The following is a 26803-nucleotide window of genomic DNA, read 5'->3' as shown; positions in this document are numbered from 1 at the left end:
TTTAATTGTAAATTTGAGTAAATTAATGCTTAAAAATTTAGTTTTAGATATGTTATTACTTCATAACGAGTTGCTTTGAATTTTCTAATATAAATGACTAAATATTGCGTTAAGGTTTTTTTTTTTTATTATTATGTGGCGTTCAGAAAGACACCGCTAGGTGGTTACTATGAAACAACAGCAGTAAGTAAACAGCAGGATACAGCTGAAATAGCAGGCGGCTGTCTTCTTTAACGTTGGTCTTCCTTTTCGCTTTCGGATGTTTCAGATGTAATGGCTCAGCTGTATGATCACAAACTTCCAGAATACGTGTTTACCGAAAAACTCGGCCAAGGGACGTACGCCACCGTCTTTAAAGCCTACCACAAAGTAAGCTGACGGACCATTCATTGAGCTATTAGCTGAAGGCTGCTGCGGGTTTGCTATTTCGTAAAAATTGTGCAGCAGCTATAAAACATATGTATATAATAAACAGACACGTTGTGCTCTTTCCCTCCCCAGACGGGTGCTAGGCGGGTAGTGGCCATAAAATGCATCTCCAAGAGTTCCCTGACCAAGTCTGCCACGGAAAACCTGCTGACGGAAATCGCTATTTTAAAGAAGATAAAAAACGAACACATTGTAGAACTCATCGACTTTCAGGTAACAAGGGCGCTGGATGTTTCACCCAGAGGTCCGACTAACGCCTTTAAAGCAAGCTTACGAGAATGAGTTGATACTCGAAATTTTAGTGGCAGTTGAATAGGCAAAAATCACATTTGAGAGAGTTTTAGCTTGCTGCATCCAGCTGCTTATTTTTCCAGGCAGTTCTGCGTTCTTGACATCCTCCATGTGGTGGATTTATTCCCAAGGCATACTGCAATAGCTATCTATTGGCAACTTTTTCCTTGTAACCATATTATCATATATCAAACAGAACACACAAGGATGTGGTTGCAAATCTGATATTAGTTCAGGAGCTATGAGCAAATAAAAATTTTCTTGTATGGCGTCAGGCATAGCCAGCATTTCAAAATCTTATTTGAGGATAATTTTTTTTTTTTTAATTATTTCGGGTGGGAAAAAGAAGCTGGCCCAAAATCCGGTTTGTTGATATAGACATGTAAACAAGGGATGCATACCTTGCCCTTCATCTCTTTACATTCTTTGTTTTAATAAAGTTCACGTCTTGGTATCCGCTTCCTTGTTTTTGGTTTTCATTTTCCTGCTCGCAGGAGAGAAAAGAACACTAACCTTGCAAAAGCAAAAGGTAAAATTTAATACTGGGGCACCTTCACTATAGATAATTACACCCATGCTTCTGCATAATGCTGGCTCGGTAGAACCGATCGTCCCAGTAAATGTTGAATACTTGGCGTTCATTGGTTCAATCTGATAGAGAACTTTAGACAAGGGATGAAATAAAAGACTGTGTCGTATTCTCATGGTCACTGTTTTGTGCGCAATCTAATTCCAGTGGAACCAACATTTCATTTACCTCATCATGGAATACTGCTCGGGCGGAGACCTTCACCGTTACATCCGGGCAAACAAACGTCTCCGAGAGTCGATCGTCCGCAAATTCCTGCAGCAGCTCGGTGCGTATGAATATATATATTTCACCGGTCGTCAAGTTGGAGCTGTGCATTCAGCCTCGGTCAGGGTAGAGAGCCATCTTCTTCGCAACCTTTGCTCTCGCCTACGAGCGTTGAGAACTTTCCTAGCTGCATGCGAGCACGATCATGCTACCCTTCCCAGTTCTGCCTGAGCTACCCTGAACAACTGTTCTGACCTCCACAACCGAAAAGGTTTGCCAGTGTACCCATTGAAACCAACAGTGGTAGGTTGATTCAAAACGATTTTGGGGTTACTGTCAGGGCTTTTTATAGACCTGCTAGGTCTCCTATTGCTGTCCTCAATAGTTCACAAATATACCTGGGTACACAAGACAATGATGTGTTACCAAGTTTTCATGCACACTACTTTCCTATGCCTAATATTGTAATTACGGAACACGGTATATTGAATATGCTTTTGAAATTTCTTGATGTTAAAAAGTCTTCTGGGCCCGACAATATTCCCAGTGCATTTTTATCAAGGTATGCTGAATGGGTCTCAAAATATCTGTTCGTTTAGTTTTCAAAATCAATGTACGAAGGCCAGGTTCCATACAACTGGAGAACTGGCTGAGTCAAACCACTTCATAAGAACGGAAACAGACAGTGCATAGGGAACTGCCATCCAATTTTATTGACTTCAACTGCATGTAAACTTCTTTAATGAGCATATACTCATTGATCAGCATTCCTGGATGAACATAACGTTTTGTCTAAGCATCAGCATGGCTTCGGAAAAAGTTTCTCCAAAAGTACTCAACTAATTAAGACAGTTCACGATTTTTCCTCGGCAATTAACAACAAAAAACATTGATACGAGTATTTTTATAGATTTCTTGAAAGCAGTCGATAAGGTTTTCCATAAGAAACTAATATAAAAATTAGACCAAATATGTAAGAACACAAAGTTAGTAAAATGGATTTCAGCTTATCTCTCAAACCGTCAACAGTGCATAGTTTTTGATGAGCATTGTTCTAACCGACTTTCTCTTGACTCTGGCGTTCCCCAAGAATCTGTGCTGGGCCCTCTTCTTTTTTTGCTGTATTTTAATGACATAGTCGAGGATGTTCCTGTAAAAATCAAATTATATGCTGATGACTAAAGAATTTACTCAAATCAACTTTTGTTAAACGAGGCATTTCAAAATATTGCGTCAGGGTGCGCAGATTGGCAAATGACCATTAACTTTGCAAACAAATTTTTATGAGAATTACTAACAGAAAACGTCCTTTCAAGTTTGTTTACAATCTTATTGATAACTTCCTGTCAGAGGTCACACAATATAGATACCTTGGACTATGTATCACTAATAATCTTATTTGGACAAAACAAATTGGCTATGTAACGTCTAATGCCCTACGGAAGCTGTTCTTCCTTAGGAAAACGTTAAAGCTTTCTCCCCCTTCCTAGCATCTTCTCGCACATAGAACTGCAGTCGTAACATTAGGTTATGCTGCAATCGTTCGGGATCCTTTCACTAAGATTAACATTAATAAATTTGATGAAGTATGGAAAAAGGCCGCTCGCTTTAATTATGATAACTTTGCACAAGCCTCCGTAACCAAACTTTTAACTACAGCTAATTTACTGTCTCTGAATGAAATCGGCATTCTCGGCTAAAATATTTGTACCAATTATCTAATGGGTATTATAGGATAGACCTGTCCGAATTAATCACTTTCTCGTCAGGATATGCTACTCGACAAGGGCATGCTTTAGCAATATTTCCATTTCAATCGTATAATATTTGCTTTAATCCTTCGGGGTCATCTATCGGAGATCTCCCGTCAAATAAATATTCCCGTTCTGGAGAAGTGTTGGGGCTCTTCTGACAGGCCCATTTGTCCTTTGTGGTTAAGTGTCGGACACCTCCTGACAATTTCAACTTGCGCCATCTCTTGTCGGGTATGCATACTTAGTTTTTTTTTTGTCCCTCTAATAAATACTGTAAGAGGCGCGAAACTTTTTTTGTTTTGTTTTGCTAGATTCACGAGTGGGTATTTTGCTCCCGCTTTGGGTGTTCATCATGGCAGCCTTTACTTCGTCCGCGTTTTATAGACTGTGCAGTCTGCAGTGACAGGAAAGTCGAAGGGCAAAAATGTGGCACTGTTTTCAGCTTTAAGACCTGCACTCGACATTCTGCCTTGCACCCGGGCATTTGCTTCAGAAGTGTCATATGTGGCACAAATACCGCTAGTATAGTTTAGTAATTCAAATGAAAATATCCAGGAGAATGCAGAGTTATTTCGAACTGAACATATTGATCGTAGAATGTTATGATGTTGAATTTGAGATCACTCATTGATTTGATCTATTCTCGCTAATTCTGATTCTTCAATTTTGACCAGAGGGGGCCTAGAATGAGTAAACTCACATGACCCCTAAAGGTTAAGTGTTCTTTTTTCCCACAAACAATAAATGAATGGAATGACCTTGCTGAGCGTGTTGTTATGCAGCCATCGTTGTCATTATTTATATCTAATTTAAATTATCTCCTTTTTGTACCATATTTGCTCTAGTGCATACTACAACTTGTTTTCATTCTTGTTCTTTTTACCAGTTTGTTGTATTTTCCTTACCGCTGTACCCACCTGCAAAAATCCCATCGAGAAATTGCAGTATTAATAAATAAATAAACGCTCGTTGATAGAAAGTAATTTACTGACAAGAGGAAGAGGCGTTCTGCGCAAGTTTTTGCTGGCAGTTGGCCTCATGACCTGCGGTCTAGTCTGGAATTGTCTTCCAACTTGATCCCGGAGTGAAGAGGCCAACTCGGAAGGGTTGAGGTGCCTCCTCAGTAGGATTTGAAGTTCCGTAGGAAGGGTAGGGTCACAGCGACTCCATCGAGCTGGGTGGGGCAGAAGGAAAAAACTACCCCCCCCCCCCCCCCATGCAAAGTTCTTAAGCAAACGCATTTTGTACAGCTCATACGTTAGTGGTGCATTCTATCGTGCCTGTTTCAGCAAAGGCCCTCCAGGTTCTGCAGGAACACAACATTGCCCACATGGATCTCAAGCCCCAGAACATACTCTTGTCGTCTGTGCGAACTCCCCTCTTGAAGTTGGCTGGTCAGTTTCACGATTTTGGTATTTCCGGATCCTGCATGGCTCTTGTTTTCTTCCGAGCTTCCTTGGAGATCAGGTTGCCTTTAGTCCACGGACCAAATGTGAAACTAAACCAGCATGATAGGGCATTCTTTGATTGCAAAACAACAGTGCGGATATTCCGTGTTGTTTTGCTGGCTATATTTATTTAAAAAAAAAACATGCTATATTTGTATACAAGTAATATATGGATTAAAAAAAAAAATGCTAGAATTATAAAGACGGCAAAAATGGCCTTTGATAACATTATTCACCGTGAATAACATGTATTCTGTAAAAGACAAAACTTTCATTATAAGGCATAACTTTTTTTTTACCCTGTGAAAGGTTTAAGACTTCAAAACTCTCGCCACATAGTGTAGGCCGCAACCTGGTGCGAAAGGTTTACCTGTCTTCATTTGCTTGCTCGTACATTAAAGTGTCTTTTGTCTGCTACTGTACATGCATTTACCGCATTTTATTATAAATTCTTAAAGTTTGCCTATAGGAGACATACCCAAACGATATGGTGACTGTTTTTGAAATCTGTCTAGTACAGGGTTCAAGGTCGCTCTCGCTTTTCGCATTTCTGCAGCTGTCAGACGCTCGTCAGCTTTTTTCTATTTTAACTGAAACAGCTTCGGTAAGTTGTTATTGAGCAACTGTGTTGCACAGAGGTTGAGATAGCGAGGAGACAGGCTAACTTCCAGCTATTTAAACATTCATGCATCAGATTTTGCACAAACGGTGTGATGATGATGTGAAAATCTAAATGCAGTCACCTTTTAGGGGCGAAGCTCCTCAGGGTCTAGCCTTCTTCGTTCAGCGCCCGTGCTCACATCGATTGCCACCCCATCTGTCTTCTTAAAAAAAACGAAAAAATGTTTGCACAGTCGACAGGATTTGAACCTGTGCGGGGAGACCTCAATGAATTTCTAGTCCATCACCTTAACCACTCGGCCACGACTGCGGGACGAGTAGAGGGCTCTGAGATGTGGTAGTAACCCAAGAGCTGCGGATGTCATGGATGAAACGTTGCATGTGGCCGCTCAACGTCTATACAGGAGAGGGCGCCGCGGTCAAATGCATATATAGTCGCATTAAACTTTGCACGCATTGGCTCAACGTTTATAGACAAGAGGGCGCTGCGGTCAAATGCTCAACTGCGTATATATATATATATATATGCGTGGTATGGATCGTAGTTATAACCACGATCCATACCACACATTCTCTTTCTGACATGGACCGTCGACTTAAGCGGTGGAAATGCTTTCCCATGGCTTCTAGCGGATCCAAGCTGATCCGCTAGAAGAACCACTGGCTTTGCATTTCACCGACCATAAAGCAGTAATAATGAAGTCGAAACGCAACCCAGAACTCAGCACTACCTATGAGCTATAAAAAAAAAAATCAGCACCATCAGCACTGCCTATGAACAAAATCAGTATCATCAGCACCACCAGAGTTTCGCCCCAATCAACATCATTCACCACGTGGAGATGCGGTCATTTTTTTCTTCCGGAACGACTCTCCTCTGCAGATTTCGGCTTTGCCCAGTACCTGCGAGCGGGCGACTTCGCGAGTTCTTTGAGGGGATCACCGCTTTACATGGCTCCCGAGATGCTCCTTAGCGACCACTACGACAACAAGGTGGATCTGTGGTCGGTCGGCATCATCATGTATGGTGAGTGGCAAAGCTTTCTCTACTACAACGCCCATTTACGACGACCGTGCCAGTTTTGCGAGGCATGTGAGACGGCTTGATGGGCTTCCTACGAGTGTGTGTTGGATATTTTTGTGGATGTTCCCACTTATTACGACATTGTCAATTTCGAAGTTTGTGAATCGACTCAATGGGTTTTTTTACGGATGAATTGGTACGTCTTCTGGAGAATGACGGCGCATGTTTTCATGCTTCGTTGTTCGCGGGTGCGAGCGCAGCCTTGGACGCCAAAACTCGCCTCTGCACCGCAAGTTATGTGTCTGTTTGGGAATAGCTAGATGTAGTTTGGTTCGTAATATGGATCTCACTATGGGTCACTTTTGTTTTGCTTGATAATTGCACTCTCATCAATATGGCACAATGAAAGCCACAACCATAAAAAAGGCACAGCCTGGAAAGGGTATGGGACGAAAAGGCTCATCGATTTTCGACGAGTTAGAACGAGGGAATTCACTTCAAACGCCGGAAACAAACGGGCCTTTTCGTATATTAGTTTCTCCCTGTGCGTGTTGCATACATATATGTACAGCCAGTATTCTGGAGAGAGGCATGTGTTGCCCGATTCCAAGGAACCCCAATTGATTTCTCCTCTGCTTTACAGAATGCCTTTTTGGAAGTGCCCCTTATTCGTCCCCCACGTTCGAAGAGGTTGCCGCAAAGATCCGCACCAACGAGCCCATTAAGGCAAGCACTGATAGCATTCTCCTCTTGATCTCGTTGGGTCTTTAAGCATCTTTACAGTGGAGCTGTTAGGGGCTAGGTTCCCGAGGATCGTGTCTACCAGCAAAGAAATGATGACACCGCGAACTCTGGACAGCTACCGCCATCTATGAGTGATGGCGGCAACCAGACAATTGGTTGCTGCCGTCGCTTATAGATGGTGGCAACCTTTCTTCAGAGGAAAAAGAAAGGGAGCGGAACGAGTGGCGATGTGCGCAGCAGCGCGAATGGTTCCGCAACCACTGCGAGGCCGTTATCTAATTAAGTTTCACTGCATCGAGCGCTTCAGACTACCTTGCGAAAGAAGAGCAGATCGCTCGCCTGGAAAGCCACCTTCGAGAACAGGAGCTACAGCTCCGCTGCTCTTCGTTCTTCACCAAAGTAAAAAGGCTGAAAGTTTTATGCTTCCTGTTCCCCGTGCAGTACTGCAGGAGGCTTGGGTGCTGAATTCGAGGTCGCCTCCGCTGCCTCGCTTGCTCAATCGGTACTGTCGTCCCTTGTAACTGGAGGCCTTCGTTTCCCCAAAAAATCGTCCATAATAAAAAAACAAAAATGCAAGCGTTTAAATTTGCCCCATTCGTCCTATTAAATTTTGCCTAGTATATTGCTTATTAACAATATTATTAATATGCAATTTAATTATATTAATTAAGGTTTACGGAGGATCCCCACTTAGGAAGGCAAACTTTTGAACCACCGGTCTTATTGGTATGAAATTTTCAGGCCATATTCATAGCTGGGAAAGAGATTGACATGCAGAGTTTTAAGTTCATAGGTTTATCTTTCAAAGAGTAACGTAAAGGCACATCAAATAAACACTGCAACCACGAGGGAAATCTATCATTTAAGAAAGGTAATGGAAATGGCGAGGTATTTTGGGGAAACATTCATTATAACAACCGTGTCGCGCGGCAGTTTTGAAAAGAAATCACAGAAATTATACCAGTTATAATTTTAAAAAAAAGTGACAAAAAAATCTTATTTTTATATGCATTAGGTTGAAGGTGTTGCAGGTGTTTATGACAAAAGACCATGGAAATGCAGAAAGTAAGCTCAGAGTGGCTCCACAGATCAATTCATTATCAAAGGATTGTTTTCCTGAACTAAGACGATGCAGATATGTGAAACTGAGATAAATGCGTTTGGAAGTTCAGAAAGCTGCACTTTAGGTGGTGCCGGCATGTCAAAAATAATTTATCCCGGAAAGAAAAAAAATATACTTCAGTTACGGGAGTGATACTTTCCGGCGGCATCCACCAGGATCCTTGAAAGCTGACAAGACTAGTGTAGTTAACCCAGTGACATTCAAGTTTCTTTGTGCCAAGGAAGAAAAGAGGAAAGACAAGGCAAAGGGAGGAAGGCGAAAGAAGAAGAAAAACAGAGATGATTCCTTTCTGCTTTTCTCCTTTATTTTCCTTTTCTTTGTCTTCTATTTTCGTTTTTCTATTCATCTCTGTTCTTCTTTTGCGTTCCTCCCTTTGCCTTGTCTTTCCCCTTTTCTTCCTTGGCAACCTATTCCTTGGGGTCGAAGAAGAGGAAGTTTGAAATACAAATCAGGGGGGTTGATAGTTCAGCGCTGTGTGAGTGTATCTTTCTGCGTGTTTGGATTTTGAGTAACTGTCTACCTTTGCGCTGGTTCGTTATGAGCCCCAAAAGAAATGCGGAACTAAAGAAAAGCGTTTTTTTTAGGCATCGGGATGGGACGCATCACAGAAAATAAACATTCCCTAGAAGAAAAAAAAAACTATAGATATAGTATATTTTAGTGTAATGTTAATGTTGTTTATTTATTCAGAATACCTACTCCTAATGGCACTCCTAGAGAGAATATTACATAGGAGGAAAGGGGGGGTGTGCATAAGAATACAGAAAGTAAATAATGTATAAGTATGACTGCAAAACAATATGAACACAAACATCTAAAAATGATGAATGAGATATATCTAGGTACAGGTTAAGTAGACGAGAGAAAAAAATGACAATGTTGTTGTCAACGCATCTTGGCATTTTGCTAGATCATCTTCAATTGCTATATGTGCTGGCAGGTTATTCCGATCGATTATTGTTTCCGGAACGAATGATTGTGCAGAAAGAGACGAGTGGCATGTGGATACATTTAACTCTATACGACTGATCCCAGCATGAAAAAATAATGTGAGGGGCCTGAAAGAAATCATTGTGAAGCGAGGCACGATGATAAAGTTTGTAGAACAGTGTTAGACGAGCGAGTTTCCAGCGATGTGACAAGGCTTGCAATTGGGCACAATTTCTTTTCAATTCTGTAACACTGAGAAACAGTGAATAATCTGAAAAAAATGGATTGAGCAGCAAACAACTTACAGCAGACAACACGCTTCTGTTTTTTAACTATATTTATGCTAGAGGACTCGTTCTAAGTTGGGAGGGATTCTGAAGAAAACGCTTTCTTGAGACGTCGGCCCCAAAATATAAGTACATTTCGGAACTACTCAAATGAGTCCCGCAACACATATATTGCACCAAAAATTACATTTGTTCTGGGGAACGCTCCAAGCAATTTGAAGATAGTTTAAGTGAACGGTGCATTGCCCTTTTCATTGCAAATTACCGACCGAGTTCCCCGCTTTGTCTCGGTTGGTTCAGCTTCCGGAAGGCATGGCCATTTCGGACAGCTGCGCAGACTTGCTGCTCAGGCTTTTGGAGCGGGACCCCGACAGGCGGATCAACTTCGAGGAGTTCTTCACGCACCCTTTTGTGGACTTGGAGCACCTTCCCACTCCGGAGTCCTTCGACAAAGGTGTATGTAATGACGGTTTCCTTGGTCTGAGGCAATGTGATGCTCCTCTTATCGTTGCACTCACTATGTTTACCAGGCACAAGGGTTGTAGACTTTGTGTGCATGGGAGTTCCTCTCCAGCTCTTATCTCTATTTCTTATCAGATACAAAGCTCTTTTCATATTTGTGCATCGACTGTATGACGGTCCCAAACAGCATCTACTTCCTTCGTGATAATTCATTGACATCTACTTTATTTATTAACGTGAAACATTCTTTGGCTAGATGTTCGGCATTTCGTGAAGCCCAGATAAAAGCGTGGCCACGAAGCCTGACACTGATTGTTTGACGGTTGATAGAAGAGGAGCAAGGTGCTCAAAGCTGATTGGTTAACGGGGATGTCATGTGACCAGAGGGGTAGGCAAGGAGTAGCTCGATCGCCTGTGCGCACTGAGGGAGAGGTGCTCGAGAGTATGGAAGGCTCTGGAGGATCCCCAGGTTTATCAGTCCCGTCAGCGGTAGTATCGCTTCATTCTAGGAACAACTATCAAGTGTACACATGGTATGCGTTAAACTGTCTGACGAAGAGCCCTGTGAACGTAGGCGTCTGGCATCTGTAAACTGAGTATTGCTAAATGTTTTTGGTGCTGGAATGTTCCACGTGTGCAACACAATTGCCTAGCAATTTGCCATACATTTTCTAAAATTTGTATACCTTACTGGTAATTCACACAGTTGCATTTGGCTGTGATTGACTGCACTACAAGCACTTGTGACGACTTACGAGATGATACACTGGCTTCATCTAGCAGAGAGCCCTGAAAAGCTTCATGTCTGCATGTATTTTATGCGTCCTTCTTTCGCCGCAAGCTTGAAATAATTCCGACAACGTTATAAGAGGGGTGGCCGGATTGGGATGTTGCAAATACTGCAAAACCTTTTGTCTAGTTCCACGCTAATGAAAACAATCTCATGGCCACCTTGTACACGATTCAAACGTGCCAGTGTCTTCTCTCGTCGTAAGCTGTCGCGTGTTGTGGTTGTAGCACTGTCAATCACAGTCAAACGCTAATGTGTGAAGCAGTCTTTAAAGATGCTTTCATTAAGGCCATTATAACTGGGAGTTCAGAGAAAATACGTTTTGAGGCAACGAAAGTACAGTAGAAACTCGTTCATATACGGTATTTTTTGGGACAGCGGTAAAAAGTAGGTTGCATCCGGGAAAACGTAACACCGGATGACACTCTTAGAGAGGCCACGGACGAGGCACGGAACAATTCTTGTGCAACATTTTATTTCGTGTCAACATTCGCGGCTGTCGAGGAACTGCCGTGTCTACTCAAATATGGGCTAACGTGAGTTTTTCTGTTACTTCGAAACTAGGGGTCGCTGCATGATTTTAACCGGAGTCTGTTGACCCGTAGGGGCGAACAAAGCTTAGGAGACCATTGAGCTAAACCTAAACTCTAACCCGCGTTATCATTCACCGCTCCTATAGCACCGATGCGACGCGGCGAAGCTCAATGCACACGTCGACGTAAGGCGGTGAAGCTTAACGTTTCACCGCTTTGCGCGGTGGAAATTCGGGACGGTCTAGCGGTCAGACTCTAGACTGTTTGTGCACTTCAAACATTTTGGCCTTCTCAGAATGTATATAGCCACTGTTACCAAACGTGGCTTTTTTTTTTGTTTTACTGCGTTTTAGATTGGCATTTGCTTTGTTTGAACAGGTGAACCTCATTCAGAGGGCAGTGGCAAAAGACAGCGAGGGGAGTCTACGGGAGGCACTGCACCTGTACTGCATGGGGCTCCAGTACCTGTTGCCCGTGCTACAAAGTGAGTAACTTTTTCGCCCTGAAACTGATGTTTATCTAGCTCTTCCCCTCTTGCTCAAAATGTATGTCCATATACCTATTGCTTCTTTGGTACATTAACCTAAGGTTTACCACGTGAAAGCTTTTTTTAGTTTTTTTTATAACCGAAGGATACTTTCACCTGTGGACATATTTTATATCTATTCAGTCATTTCAGGGCTTTTATTATCTTGATGTCTAAGTATCAAACGTTTCGTGATTTTTTCCGGCTGCGATTGGTAGAGACAGACCCTTTTCAAGCATCCCTTTTTGTAGCGTGAGCTACACTGGCCGAGGTTGAGCAGTTTCGCGTGGCTCGCATAATGAGCCGTGCCCCGTGCTGCACATGCGCGAAGAGCAGTGACGTCACACGGCACCCAGCTGGCGTGCCAAAGCCGCCACCGCCGCGCCCGTCTGCCGCGTCATAGTTGCGGCAGACGTACTGGCACGGCCGCGTGCCCAGCTGTGCGCCTCCGTTGCGCAGTAGCCAAGTCTGACGCTGCACCGGAGCCGCTTGATAGTGCCTCTCATTTTGTGCACATAAGCTCACGCTACGTATATCCTGGCATAGATGAGCTAAGCCACCGCAATTTTTTTGCTCTTTCTCTTGCTGCGCTTCTCTAAATGAAGATAAATAAAAAGATTGAATTGAATTACAGTCGCCGACCAATTTTTCGGACTTCGCAGAAACAGAAAAAATGTCGGAATAATAGAGCAGTCCGAAAAATCAGCAGATTAAAAAACTTGCCTTTATTACATCTAAGCGGGTTTTAAAAAGCCTTAAATAGTGTCTTGCTTCAGGTTACGCCTGCACGCCTTGTTTTAGGTTACGCCTCCATTTGCGTTCGGCAACTTTCTGTTAGCTTGAGAATCGCTGCCATCTTTCCTAGCGTTATGGTCAAGTACTCTTTCCGCGCTTATTAGCAACAGATCACGGTGGCAGAAGAACAGATGGGGCGCAATGACGTCCAAAGTCCGAAAACATGATTCACCAAGTCGAGATGAGAGGCGCAAATCCATGACTGCAATGGCGAATGAACAAAGCAAAATGGAAACAACAATGATCATAATAATGACACGCAGCTAGTGAGAAAAAAAAAAAAAAAAAGCCGTACAGCATCACCTGGCAGTAGGACTCAGGAGTACTCAAGTAGCACTGCCAAACCAAGCCAATCCATTTGCAGCCAACTTAAAATTTAAAATGGCCGCTTCTCGGTGGTGTTTCCCGCCCATCGCTTGCAACGGTTTTGTCTGAATGATTGAACTTTCGGACTTCAAGCTGTCCGGAACATTGGTCATGAATATGCATTATCTTTGTGGGGCAAGTCACGGTTCCTCCTTTAGGTCTGAAATATCGAACAAGTCCGAATTATCAAAGTCCGAAAAATCGGTCGGCGACTGTAAAACCAATAGACCAATGTCACCAAGCGAAGTGCGCAGACGCGCGCAATCCGGAAGTGGTGCCGCCACCATGCTACTTGTAGTCCTCCTTTTCCAGCTTTCCGGCTACATAGGGCTGCGCATACATCATCGTAGATTATTGTTTGGGACGCCCTGGTATCAGCTTGATTCTCCTGCATGTCTGTACTTCGTAAGATTGTGTTGTTTGTGAGGCCTTAGTTTGTCAGCAAGCACAGAAAAGCAGTCCCAGTCGTCTTACCGCTTTAGAATCGCTTTGTTGTCTGCTTCGTCGTCTTCGTAAACGCGTGAGCCCACTGCCGTTCACGCGGTGATCCCACTGCGGCCGCTGGGGAAAAACAACAATGTCACTACTTGAGCATCCCAACTGCTCGGACTTCTCAATTAACTTGTAAGCAAGTGAACCACTAGTGCAATGCCAATGAACAAGAAAATTCGAGGAACCATCGGCTCGGTGTAGCACCGCGGAACAGCATCAGATGTGTTGATGAAAAACTGAGCTTGGTAGTGATCAGTGTTGTGCATAATGTTTAATCAACAATGAAGTAAGAGGAGCTAAATAGACTTTCTCGGTGAGCGATACTTTTCTAAAAGTTGTTTCATTCTGGTTGACAGTCTGTGCAACAGGGTGCAGATGAACTGCGGGAGAGGCCTGCACACAAAGAAGAAATGATCTACAGAGAGGCCATGCGCGACGCGCTGTAACAATTGGCATCTGTCAAAAAGAAGCGACCATGCCAGATACTTGCAAGATTGGGGTGGAAATGATTTTTCGTGTACAGTTTCTATTCAGTTTTATTTTGTTTGCGGAAGTCCCGAACGGTAACAGTCGCCTGACGGTGGAAGCTTTTTTCTGCGGTCTCGATTGGTGTTAATGCAGAATGGCTCAGTAATGTCAGCCTAATAGACCACCACAAAATGGATGAAGTTTGTTTGTTACAATTTTGGCAGTCAGTGCTGCACTTCCAAATTGCATTATACGGTGTTTTCAGGTTTGTATGAGAAAAAAAAAAAAAAATGAAGACTGCTTCGGAAGAAAGATTATTTCAAGTGAAGCATATCGGGAATCGCTGTTCTTTTTTTAGCGATTGTCCTTATCTTTTGAAGCACAGTTGTGCTTGAAACATGATGTCACATAAGCAGTTATAACCACCAAAATACATCGAGCAAAAAGTGTATTAAAAATGGCCTCCGCAAAGCAGTGCGGTGGTCCTATTTGAGATAGACCAACGGATAGACTGCTACGGAGCGAATGCTCAAAGAGATTCCAGCGTATGGAACACTTCGGCACGCTTTGTGACTCGTGCCCTGTAATCTTACGCATTTTAGCTGACATGCAATAGCATCGATATAAATTATAAATCAGATCGCCAAACAAATCGTAAAACGCCATTTTTTCTGCCGCTCTGCCCGGCTCCGTTCACCATTCTTTGCCATGCTTCTTTCTTTCGTGAAGACATAATATCCGAGACCTTTTTGCCTGGTGCTGTTATTATAGCTCCGTAGCAAACAACAAGTGAAACCACCCATCGAAAACCACAAATAAATACCCGGCTAAAGGTCTCGTGCTAACCTAAAAATTTCCAAACGCCGGGCATTTTAGGCGCATTGACACGGCCGGAAAACTGGGGGTAACTACAGGTACCAAATTGCACTGCGGCAGTTGTGTCGTGCAACTCCTGGTGAGATCAGTCTATTGCTAAGCTTGTTGGTTAAACATCATATATATTGTAGGCTCGCGATAATTCAAACTCAGATATCTCATACTGCCGGTTAATTCAAACAGATTTAAAAATTGTGATTGTCCCGCTATGTTTTTAATGTATTTATAAGCCGCTTAATTCGAACGGCGTTTTCGCTTAAAGGGACCCTGCATTCATAGTTAAGCGTCTACCTTTTTTGCAGTTTCCACGTCCCTCGGGGTATGGGCAAGCCAGCGGGCACGGAGAGAGTAACTAAATATCAATGCGTCATATTTTAACCAGACGACGCGGAAACCTCCTCCTCCTACGAGGGCGACCCGCGGTGCCGAAAACACACAATATGTGAAGTCTTTGGTCCTGGGCTTACTACTGGTCAGAGCTGCTAAAAGCTTCTTTTTAGTCAAAATACAAGATATAAGTGGCGTGGACCATTTCAATTATTTATAAAAGTAGTTTTTGTTCACTATTTTAGATCAGAGAAGAAAAAAATGCAGTTTAGAAAGTATGGAAACAATAAATGACCCGTCGACATACCCGCCACCAAGCGGTGGAAAAGGCGGTGCATACTAGAAAGGTGTAGTGAGATCACGCACCAACGAGAGGCGAGCGTAGAAAGGTCCCGGATGTACGTGGCGGCACTGCGGTCGTGTGGACTGGAGGATCCGACCGGTCCCGAGCGTTCCCAAGGCCTTCGGCGTGCAGCTTTGGCTTGCGGTTTGGCCTTTTGGCAGTATGGCAGCGCGAAGTGGCTCCCGTTCTGAACTGATCTTTACCCCGTATTTGCTGTCATTTGTGGCCAATGAAGTGTCATGCCGAATTAGTGCTTAATCGTGCAGCAAATGCAGTGCGAGCCGCCCTGGCTGCCCGCTTCATACAGCCTAGCCAGAACATGCCGTAGTGGCGCCCTCTTGAGCCGTCGACACGGAGTGCGGCAGCTGTGACCGCTCACTGAACTCACTACCCCTCCTTTAGTTCACGGCCACTCAAGCAACCAAGGACGTCATGAAGGAGGTTATTTTTTGCTTGTTTTTGTAATTTTAATTTGCCTATAACTTTTAAAATAAAGCGACATCCGAGAAAAGAAAAGTTTCATTAAGTTACTACGTTCAGTGTGCCCAGGCTCGGTGCAAATTAAAAACCAGTAAAAAAGTCCTTGCAGAGCCCCTCTAATTCATACTTTTTGTTCTCGCGGCACCGTTGAGTGCGCTTCTTTCCGAGCACTGGTGCGCTGCAGAGAAGCAACATCCGCAGAGCATGCTTCCGCGGGCGCTGCTTCTCCGAGGTGCACCAGTGCTCAGTGAGAAGCGCACTCAACGGGGCTCAAGCGGGCACACAGGAGCTCTGAAAACGGGCACCACGCAAACATTTCCAATGTAACTTGCATGCACGCTGTGTCGTGGTGGCATGGCATAGGTCCACGTCACAGTGTCCGCGCAAGTTGTTATGGAAACTGCCGCGCGGTGCCAGTTTTCATTGCTCATGTGTTCCCTGTGTTGTAGTCCACATTGGACAACCTCTTGGCCTGATGAACAAAGTTAATTTTGTTTTGAGTTGTGATCTGCTGTCTAAACAGTCCACGATAAACAACGTTTTAAAGGATAAATGAACTTAGGTCATACATTTCACAAATGTTTTATGTATGGCATACCTGCTTATGATCAGTAGGCCTATGTAGAGAAAATCACTAAATATTTGCTTTGTATGTGTAGTCATTCATATGACATAATTTTATCTTGCATCATATTTAGATGAATTTCTGATAATTCTAACTTGCGATAATTTAAACAAAAATCCTGGCTTCTTGGAGTTTGAATTAATGATTCAATTGTATTCCCGTATCATCGCAATACCTGACGTACACTAAATGCGTTTTACGGACTCTAGTCTGCGCCCATTGTTCTGGACGTCCACAAAGACAAAGTTCAGTTCTTTCACCAATGTGATATGCCTGTACTTGCTTATAATTAGGCTTATGTAGAGGAAACTGGCAAAAATCTGATTTGTATGTGTAGCTATCCGTGTAACAAATCATAATGTTGTCTAGTATCATATTTAGATGAATTTCTGATAATCCAAACTTCTGATACATCAAACTAAAATTTGTGACTTCCTGGAGTTTGAATGAATGAGAGTCTACTAGTACAAGAGGACAGGAACATGAAAGGGACAGGAAAAGTGCTTGTACTGTCCCTTTCATGTTCCTGTCCTCTTGCGCTATTGTATAAAGTGTAATTGAATTGAACTGAATTGTACCAGAGTTTCATTAGTAGAAGGGAGAGCTGCATTTGACATCTTAGAAAGACCCTTATGCATAAAATCTCTTCTAGGCAATCCTAGTATGTGTGAGGGCTGGGCATCGATTAAAAATCTTAACCGGATTAATCACCACCGTTTAATTGATTTATTAATTGGTATCGGTCATTCAAGTGCACGACAGTTTTTAAAAAAGTAAATTTACATTTTCTTGCCTTTGCTGAATGTGTGATAGACGGCAAAATATGCAAATTCAGATTTTAAATCAACCTTGATGTGTATTTGAGAACAGCCAGAAGTCACCCACACTCGCAAATTATTACTTCAGCTGCAGAGGCAAAGGGGTTTGTTGGTATTCTCTGGCAATAACAAACTCCTTTGATTGTTCATAATAGTCTCTGCTGCGCTAAACAGACACTCGCACGGCGTTGGAAGTGGCTGGGACACGTACAACCCTCTCCACTTGTTTGGAGTTACAAATCTCGACCCTAGTGCTTACTTTACGTCAAAACGTCTCCTAAAGTTTGTGTTCATACAGGTGTACTTGTTCATGTCTGCGAAGTAAGAACGTTGAGCTCTTCTTTTTTTTTTTGTCAGAATTTAATTGATTATTTGGTTTTAAAAATGTAATCGCAATTAAAGCAATAATTGACTCATCACTAGGTTAATCGATTAAGTGCCCAGCCCTAGTATGTATAAAACCGATTCTTTGAGCTTGGGATTCAACAGAGGGAAGTAAGACCTATGAGTATCTGTTAAAAAAAAAAATTAGACATTTACAAATTTCTGTAGCGCGAAATTCGAGTGAAGTTTTTGACGAAGAGGAGGGGAGGGTATGCCCTAATCCTCCTCCGTATCCTCTCCTCCTCGCCTGCTCCCCATCCTCTCTGCCTTTCCTCCTCCACCTCCTCCTCCGTACCCTTCCCTCCTACTCCTCCGTACGTGACGTCAATTTTCCCGCCAAACCTAGCGGAGAAACGGAATTTATTTTTAGGTAACGTGACACCAATCATGTGACGTCATTTTCCCGCTTAATTTAGCAGGGAATTGAATTGCTGTTGAGGTCACGTGATATCAATTTTCCCGCTAAATCTAGCAGAGAAACTAAATTTGTTCATAGGTGACGTGACACCAAGACATACGACGTCATTTTCCCCTCTAAATTTAGCACGGAATTGAATTGCTGTTGAGGTCCAATTTTTCCGCTAAATTTTGCGCGGTTACGCCGTCGCCGCTCGACCTGCAAACGGGCGCCTAAGAGCTGCACTCTAGAACGTTTTTGTCTTCTTATTGGCAGCTAACTAGCTCAGAGAATGTTGCAGTTGTGCAGAAAGATGTGTATAGTGGCAGCAAGAGGGGAGAGTTACTGAGGGTCAGGTTGGAACGATAGATTTCGTTTGAGATTTTACTCCATTCTTTGTTCTCGATTTTCTGTCTTCCCCAGCAGCTCTTCTAGTCTACCATGACTGTGCAGGGTGATTCGAATATTGACATTGCGTTAGTCTCAGTTTACTAGACTTGTAGGCATGCATATAAGGCGACGATTCAGGACGTCCACTATAACAAGAATCTAATTCACAAAGATTCCTGTACAGTTGGTATGAAGTCACATTTGTGCAGCATTTTTATGGTGGCATTTTTGTCATTTCAGCTGAAACAGATCTGGAGAAATGGAAGTCGCTTCAAGCCAAGGTTATTGTCTTTTTATTGTCCTGTATTTTTTTTTTTTTTTTTAAGCAATCTTATTTGAGTTGTGAAGAATACAGAAGAGTAATCTGTCTAGATGTAGGAAGCCAGGCCAAGCTTAAATGTGGGAAGCTTAGTTTTAATTCGCTGCAGTTTGAATTTAGCTCACTGTTGGTTTCGTATGGCCCTGAAATCCTTCTTCAGAAATTTGAATATTTTGCAAATTATGTTGGAAATTGTCGCAAGGTTTCCTGGTCCCTCGCTTTCACTTTGGCCATGGGACTTCTAACTTCTCCATGCTGCATGAATGAAGAATGGGCAGAAAAAGTGCCCATGGCCAAGTTGACCTGAACTTAATTAAGTATTCTAAATTAACCTTGGGGCTTACTTACACACACACACGCACACACACACACACCCTCTCGCCTGCACTCAAAACACACACTGACACTGCCACAAATTCTCTTTAGCAATTTTTCTTACGCTAACTTGGTTTCCTCACTCAGTCACTCACTCTTACGCGCACTGATCGATTCACTTCATCCCCTCTTGCACCTTTCTGTCGCTATTCTCTAAACTTGTTTGGCCGTTGCCACAGGTTAGCGAGTACCTCCAGCGAGCAGAGGTGCTGAAGTCCGCTCTCAAGTCAAAAGAGGCACTGCTCATTGAGGACGTTCGGCACGGAGGTGCCAACGAGTTTGGTAAGCAGTCGTCTTGCTATCGACATCTTGTTGCTGTTTGTTGCTTGTCCCACGTTCCTTCTAATGTCGCCGGTTTTTGCAGTGCCTGCAAAGTCACTGCGAGACAATTATTTTTTAATGGTTGTCAAGAGGATTGAACTAGCACAGAATAGACACAAGCACACAGAAAATTCGATTAATATACTGTAAATTCTCACTTGAGAAACTTCAAGGGACCCAAGAAAATAGTTCACTTAACTGAAAGTTCCCTAAACTGAATCTATTTACTAGAGTACGGAACAGCATAGGGCACAATATAAATCAAGTCAGAAGTGTGAAATGCAATTTATGGAGTCATGTACATAGATATAGTATACAAAGTGCATAACAGTTACGTTGCTGCCTTTCTCATTTAAAAAAAAAGAAATCTGTAATTTTCATTTGCATTGGCACTCTTAAAGTGCATAAAGTAACAAAGCTATCCAGAGAGTGTTTTTTTGCACTTCCTGCGGCACAGCTTGTTGCTGTGACGAAGCCATACCACAACGGCATCGTCCACTGGCTCGAAATATCTCGTGCAGAGTCGTTTCTCGTTGGGATTGAACGCACTTTCCCCCTCGAGCTTCGACTTTTGCTTCACTATCGTTGACAATGTCGACAATGGAATCCCATAGTCCTTCGCAACGTCCACTTGCCTTTGACCGTTGTCCAGACGCCGAAGGATTTTGAGCATGTCTGATAGAGACAACCGCTTCCGTTTCGTCGTACTCATTATGAAAGTGGGCGCACAGACTGCCGTCCTGCCATTGTTACCCAAAACTAAGATGGCCAAACGGAACCGATGACAAAGAAAGAACAGACTCAGCACGTGGTTCGTTTTCGTCTACTGCACCACCGCTTTGCCTCGGCGGTGCTGTAAATGCCAGCAATGATACGCTGGCGCTGCAGGGGCGGCGGACATCGGCTACGCCAGCACTGCAGAGCACAAACATGGTTGAACTGGTAGCAAAAATAATCCTGGATCCTTCGATCAGGTTCGTTGAACTGAAGTAATCGCTATTCCATAATTCGTTTTTCGTTTAACTGAAACATTTTTGCATAGAATGCATAGGAAAACCGCCGGGGATATTTTTTTAACGTTCATTATCTGAAATATTTGTTAAACCAACGTTGGTTTAAGCAAGTGTTTACCGTATGTGAGGTGATGGTAGGCTTTTGATAAGCTACATGTGCAAGTTTATTTACTTGCACGTTAAGTGGAACATTTAATTTAGTCTGGAATTAAGTATACTGGGAAGGAAGAGTGCTTAATGCTATGGGACTATTCAGTGGCGGCCATAGCTGTGTGCGCGGCTGCTGAGTGCGTGCTGATGGCGATCTTCCACGGTTCTCTTGCAATGTGCATTCCACACCATCAAGATTGCCGGACTTAGCAGCCTACTAATGTGACCTCGTTCTGAGAAAGCGCTCTAAACAGTGCCCTTAAATATCGCTTCCAGTGAATACCACCCCACTATAGGTGCGGGCTAATGGCCTCAGGAGACAGTACTTTAACATGAAAATTGAATTTTGGAGCAGAGTGTTTGTAGTGTCTGCTGCATGTCTTAATCGCGACCTTTGATAACATTTTCGGTGCGGAAATAGGCCACGCATGATCGTAATTTTAGATTTTTTAGGAGACTTCAAACACATAGATTTAGTTATCGCCATAAAAAGCAAGTTCAAACACCTCTTTAGTATCCTCTTAGATGGGAACAAATATTGGCAGTTAGAGTAACTGCCTCATCATTTATTTTGTTTGTTTGTTTAAAAATGAGAATTACCAAACAGTATAAATTTTTGTTTAAAGGTTGATGAAATATCACGGTGAGTCTAGAGGATTTCTTTTTGCCTCGGTCATCGAGTTAGGGAAGGGAATGTATTTTCGGAGAGGTGGTTTGCGATACTTCAGAAGATTGTACTCATCTGCTTTGAAGTGTGTCCTGGCTATGGTTGGCACGCTTATTTGATGATTATTTGGCACATGCAACCAAATAAATACACGTCTGAATGTTGTTTTTCTCTTATGTTGCGTGTTGGTTTCATTTATTGCGGTCACTTTCTTTTGCAGAAGACCTCTGCGACAGATATCCACCTTTGCAAACTGCTCTGCTTCTGGTGAACGCTGCCAAAAAACTGGTATGTCGCGTCACAAGCCTGTCCTGCAGCCTGTCTGTGTGACTTCTGATTGCGCAGCTGCCGATTTCATTTCTTATGCGGAGAAGTGTGAAAAATTGTTTTTGCCTGATAGCTTACTTGGTGTACAAGAGCTTGTAGTGATATATGGCACGCCGCCGAGAGCAAGATGACGAAACACAAAGAAAGCAACATCCCAAAACCATTTGTGAGATGACTCGTCAAATCACCATAAATGCTTGCTGGCAAATTGTGGTAATCACGAGTGGTGTTGTTCTTGCAACAAGTTACAAGGCAAACAGGTGTGGTCTTTGTGAGTTGAGGTTCTCTCCTAAAAAGTGATTTCTGTTTATTACTAGCTTACTCTGTTGCTGTATGCATTGCTGGAAAACTTTAAATCGTAACACCTGCTTGATTTGTTACTTGTAACTCATAGTTTACGAGTTACGAGTTATGTTTTCTATTCCGATATTCATCGTCAAGAAAAGTTGCTAAGTAATAATGATGATGACTCTTTTCTGCGCTTTTTATTTTTTAATTTTTTGACTAGATAAGACTCGTGAAGGTTTTTTTTTCTTATTTAAGTTTCAAACAATACTTCAAGTTGCTTTCTGCATATAAAGATGAAAAAACACGCGTTCATTTGGTCGCATGCCACGCTCAGCGTACGGCGGCGGTGGCGGGGCTCTGGGGACTTCAGCAGTGGCGCTGAACAGCTCCGGTGTAATTTGCGGCTGCGCACAGGTCTACCACGTGACTAGTGGCCAGTCACGTGACGCTAGTAGCCACTTTTACGCGGGCTCCCGTGGTCGCCAACTACAAATTCATTTTGCGCCGTAAATACAGCTCTACATTATTTGTTTTAGTTGTTAATTTATTTTATGATATCCTTTTTCCATCCAGGCTGTTTAGAAGAAAAAAAAAGTTTCCTTTACATACGCTTTTTAAGAAGTGCACTTAATGGGCCTAACCCACTGCAATCAACACTTCCAGAAACATGAATATTGCAGTTCTTCTCGAAGCAAACAAAGAGTAGTGTATATTTTCTGAAACTTCAAAATTTCGAATATTCTCACAACACTAGGAAATGGGGTTTGTATTTAACAGTGAAAAAAAAAATTCCCTCTTTATGAAATAATGATAGCTAAGTTCAAAAACATTTTGTTAGAATCTAATTTTATATTGTTTTATTTGTGTGTTTTTTCAGGCAGTCTCTAACCGGCTTCAAGATGCACTCAGAACTTACCAGGACGCCCTTGACATTGCCATTCCTTTCACGAGCAGTAAGTGTCCTCTCGGAACTCTCACTGGGAGAACTTGCGTGGACGCAATGCTGACATTACCGAGTTTTGATGAGCATTTTTTAAAATTCCGTACTGAACAAACTGACTGTGTCTGTTGCTTCACTCATTTCAGACTGCCGGCCAGAGGAGAGGGAAGTTTTACGCACCGAGGTAAGCACTTATTTTGCTTGCAGTTGTAGAATTGCATTATAGACCACCTTTTAGATATACCAGCTGCTTTGGAATTTTCTTTTTACAGCGGAGCTGTTTAATGCTAGTTTTCAGTATCGTGTCCGCGGTCAAACAAATGTGAACTCAAAACTCCGGACATCTACCGCTATCTATGAGCGACGGTGGCAACCAGACAACCAGCTTGCTGGTTGTCTGGTTGCCGCTGTAGCTTGTAGATGGGTGCAAACGTTCTGGCCTTCCACTCTGGTTTTCACCAGAGTGGAAAGGCTGAATTTCTCTGGGCGTCGTCCTAGAAGTCATCCTCGAGGACGACGTCCTCTAGGTGTTGTCCTTATGGTCGTCCTTGAGGTCGTCCTAGACGTCGTCCTTGAGGTCGTCTGAGAAGTTGTCCTCGAGGCCGATTTAGAAGTCATCCTTGAGGTCGCCTTCGAGGTCATCTTAGAGGTCGTCCTGGAAGTTGCCCTTGAGGTCGCCCTAAACATTGTCCTTGAAGTTGTCTTAGAAGTCGTCCCTGAGGTCGTCCTATCCGTCGTCTTCGAGATGATCCTAGAAGTCGTCCTTGAGGTCGTCCTATCCGTCGTCTTCGAGATGGTCCTAGAAGTCGTCCTTGAGGTCATCCTAGAAGTCGTCCTCGAGGTCATCCCAGAAGTTGTCCTTGAGGTCATCCTAGACTTCGTCCTCTAGGCATCGTCCTAGACGTCGTAAAGATAGCAGCTTCGCTGGTCCTCCATCTTCACGTGAAGTGGAAGGGCTCTACATTTTTCAACTGAGCTCTTTACCTTGAAGGTGGTGGTTTCAGCTACCTATACTTGCTCAGTTAAAACAGGTCGCATGACTACATTTAAAAATATGCATTCCTTTTAAAAGCATATAGCAAATAGTCTTTTCACATATTTTTCGTGATATTATCCTGATTTTAATTTTTACCCCTCTTTACATGTTATGTTGCCTAAAGGCCTATTCACACTCTTGCGACCGAGTACGACTGAGAGAGACGAGATCTTTCATAACTTCTTAAATGTTTTTAGAATGAGGGAACACACTGGCATTGTGGCGCCATCTATGCGGTGACCCTGGAACTGCATTTCACAAAAGCGAAGGTTTTGCGGGATTTCCGAGGTCAAATGTGCGTAATATACATAGAAAGGCTCGTTTATAACATTGACAAAAGTTTTTCGAGCGAACAAAAAAAGGATAATGCGCGAGAAATAAAAAAAAAAAATATGCTGGACCGCCGAGTTTACACTGCTTCCCAATAGATGGCGCCAGTGTGTTTTCTGGTTTAAGAAGTTTTAAGGAACTTAGATTTAACAGGTCGCAAGAGTGTGAACGGGCCTTAAGTGTTATACTACATGTCCCAAAATTCCTTCTCGCACAATTGTAGAATCGCTTATTGCAACGAACGTCTTTGGCAGACACCGGGCTGCTTTGGAAATTGTTTAAACAAAGGTGGTGATTTCGATTGCTTGTACACTTTCAATCAGAACTGATCAGATACCTATGTTTGAGCATATTTATAATAGTGTTCCTTTTTAAAAGCAGATTGTAAAAAGAATTCAAATTGTTTTTTGTTTGTTTTTTCTTATTCTGATTAAACTTTTACTCTGGACACTACATGCTCCAAAACCTTCCAATCAAATCTAAAAAGGGTGAAGATGGTGCGCCTACTTTGTTAAACTGTCGCGCAAAGTGCAGACGCGCGACCAGTTTTGAATCTGTGCTCATCGAGTGAGGTGGTTTTTCTCCCTATTGTCGAAGGGTGGTTTGGCAGGCGCAGTATGACTGCTCAGATCAAGGTTTATTGGGCACAACGTTGTGACGGTCAAACAACCGCAAGCCGATATGAACCCCACCCATCTCTAATCTGGCACAAACACGAGAAGAGGGAACAGAACCGGACTACATAGAGCCATGGTAGAAGCAAAAAGAGGTGGTAAAACCTTGGGGTGGAGTTTCGTGTTTTGAAAGGCAGAGTGTCGTGTATTGTGGGCAGAGTTTGTGTACTGTGGGTGGAGTTTGTGTGTTGCAAACGGGGTTTCGTGGTTTGCCTCATGGAGTTTTCACGTGACAAGTTACCAACAGGATCTACTCTTTTTTTCCTTAATTGTGGTGCCCCTTTCAACCGCCAATTTCTTTCTGCGCCTCTGTGAGTCCATTCCGCATATGAACTTACAAAAGCGACAGAAACGAGTGATGTTTTTCCTTATGGCTTCATTATTTGATAAAATGTTAATGCATCAGCAAGATTTCTATGAGCTTCACAAGGTTTTTAGTCAAATTAATGATTGGTTTATTTCATAACCTTAAACAATAATTTTTTTTAGTGTCATGCATCATGTTCTGTTCTCCATAACAGCTCTTAGCACTGTTTTAATATCCTTGGGTATGGTAAAATACGGGACCCATTCCACAATAAGTGCCCACCTCTGAATTTCTTTGCATGTTGTTCACCTAAGAAGCTCCCATCCTTCAGTTTTACAGGATTATTCCTAAATGTTGGGATTGTGCTTGCTCATGAGGTTTGGCTATGTTGTTCTTGTGCCTTGCTTGCATGCTTACTTTCCATTAAATTATGTCGGAAATTGGGATTTTTGGCATTCTACGCTCTGCAATTATTGGCATGTCTCTACAGCGTGTCTCCAGAAAAAAATTTGCAGTGTTATTTTTCACCTAAAAACTTAACTATGCATCGCCACATGCTCAGTCTCTGTCCAAGTGTAGCACTAGTGGTCCAGACCAAATGCCAAGGTTATTCAAAAGTTATAAGTAATTTTCGGAAATCTTCTTGGGAAAATGGGGCCTGTTCCTCGTATAGCTGACGCCATTCATCTTCATGTATCTGTGAATATTGTCGGCCTCCATTTATCTGTCGCGGTTCGTCTTTGGTGATTTGCTGTGATCTGCTTGGATTGATACATGTTCTTCCAAGATCAGCTGTGATTGGCTATGACATACTTTGGTGCACCACACTCTACCATGACGGTCTGTCGTCATCGGCAATGTTTGCAGGCCAAGAAGTGGCTCGACGCAGCCGAACTGGTCAAGTCCTACATGACCATGCAGACATTAGGAGTGGAAAGGACGGCCCCCATTCGATCGGGTAGGCGAGCCGTTTTGAACGGTGCGATGCGCACGTTCCGAAAGTTACCAATTACACCTAATTGTGTTTTTGTATTTCCTCCATCAGAGTCAACGTGTGTGCTCCAGTGAAGACGTCAATTGGCCCTTTTTGGTCTCTAGGTTTTTGTACATATTGTCATTATCGAAGGGGAAGGCCAGCCAGGTGTAGGCATACCATCTTTACGCAGTATATCTGGGTGCTGCTGCAAATGGGGTCAACGAAATCCGTTTAAATCTGCCACACTGGCCCGGCATCGTACCGCGCAATTTTCGGTTGTTCATAGTAGAAGTGTTTGTTCTATGATTAAATTATATTTATATCGTTGAATTTTGTTGACTTAGTGCTTTAAATTTTAGTTTTGCCTGTTTTTTGGGGTTATTTTGCATTGTGTGTTCTGTTTTGAACGTTGAAGTGACTTAGAACTATAAGTAGTTGTCCTGAAGGAATGACAAGGGTGGGGGAGATTAGTTGGTAATCTAAAGTTAACATCTTAAAACCATAAAAACGAGAAGAAAAAAAAAAGAAGAAGAAGAGTGCATATTTGTGGTTTTTTTACAG

At 42.8% G+C, this 26803-nt stretch overlaps 1 protein-coding gene across 1 annotated transcript; it reads left to right on the top strand.

Moving 5' to 3' along the window:
- The first annotated feature begins 207 nt into the window (after positions 1–207).
- Positions 208–26513, top strand: LOC121835030 (serine/threonine-protein kinase ULK3-like). The gene is made up of 14 exons (XM_042288935.1): positions 208–369; positions 502–642; positions 1457–1577; positions 4560–4664; positions 6223–6366; positions 7007–7089; positions 9748–9903; positions 11611–11716; positions 18760–18800; positions 19393–19495; positions 21585–21652; positions 22857–22932; positions 23066–23103; positions 26134–26513. Exons 1-14 carry the CDS (start codon positions 274–276, stop codon positions 26332–26334), a joined length of 1479 nt encoding a protein of 492 aa, XP_042144869.1. The 5' UTR covers positions 208–273; the 3' UTR covers positions 26335–26513.
- Positions 26514–26803: the final 290 nt, after the last annotated feature.

The sequence above is a fragment of the Ixodes scapularis genome, unplaced genomic scaffold (genome assembly GCF_016920785.2).
Source record: "Ixodes scapularis isolate PalLabHiFi unplaced genomic scaffold, ASM1692078v2 PGA_scaffold11__112_contigs__length_91849675, whole genome shotgun sequence".
NCBI classification, from domain to species: domain Eukaryota; kingdom Metazoa; phylum Arthropoda; class Arachnida; order Ixodida; family Ixodidae; genus Ixodes; species Ixodes scapularis.
The sequence above is the reverse complement of the archived record's forward strand: the minus strand, read 5'-3'. Positions and strand labels throughout refer to the sequence as shown.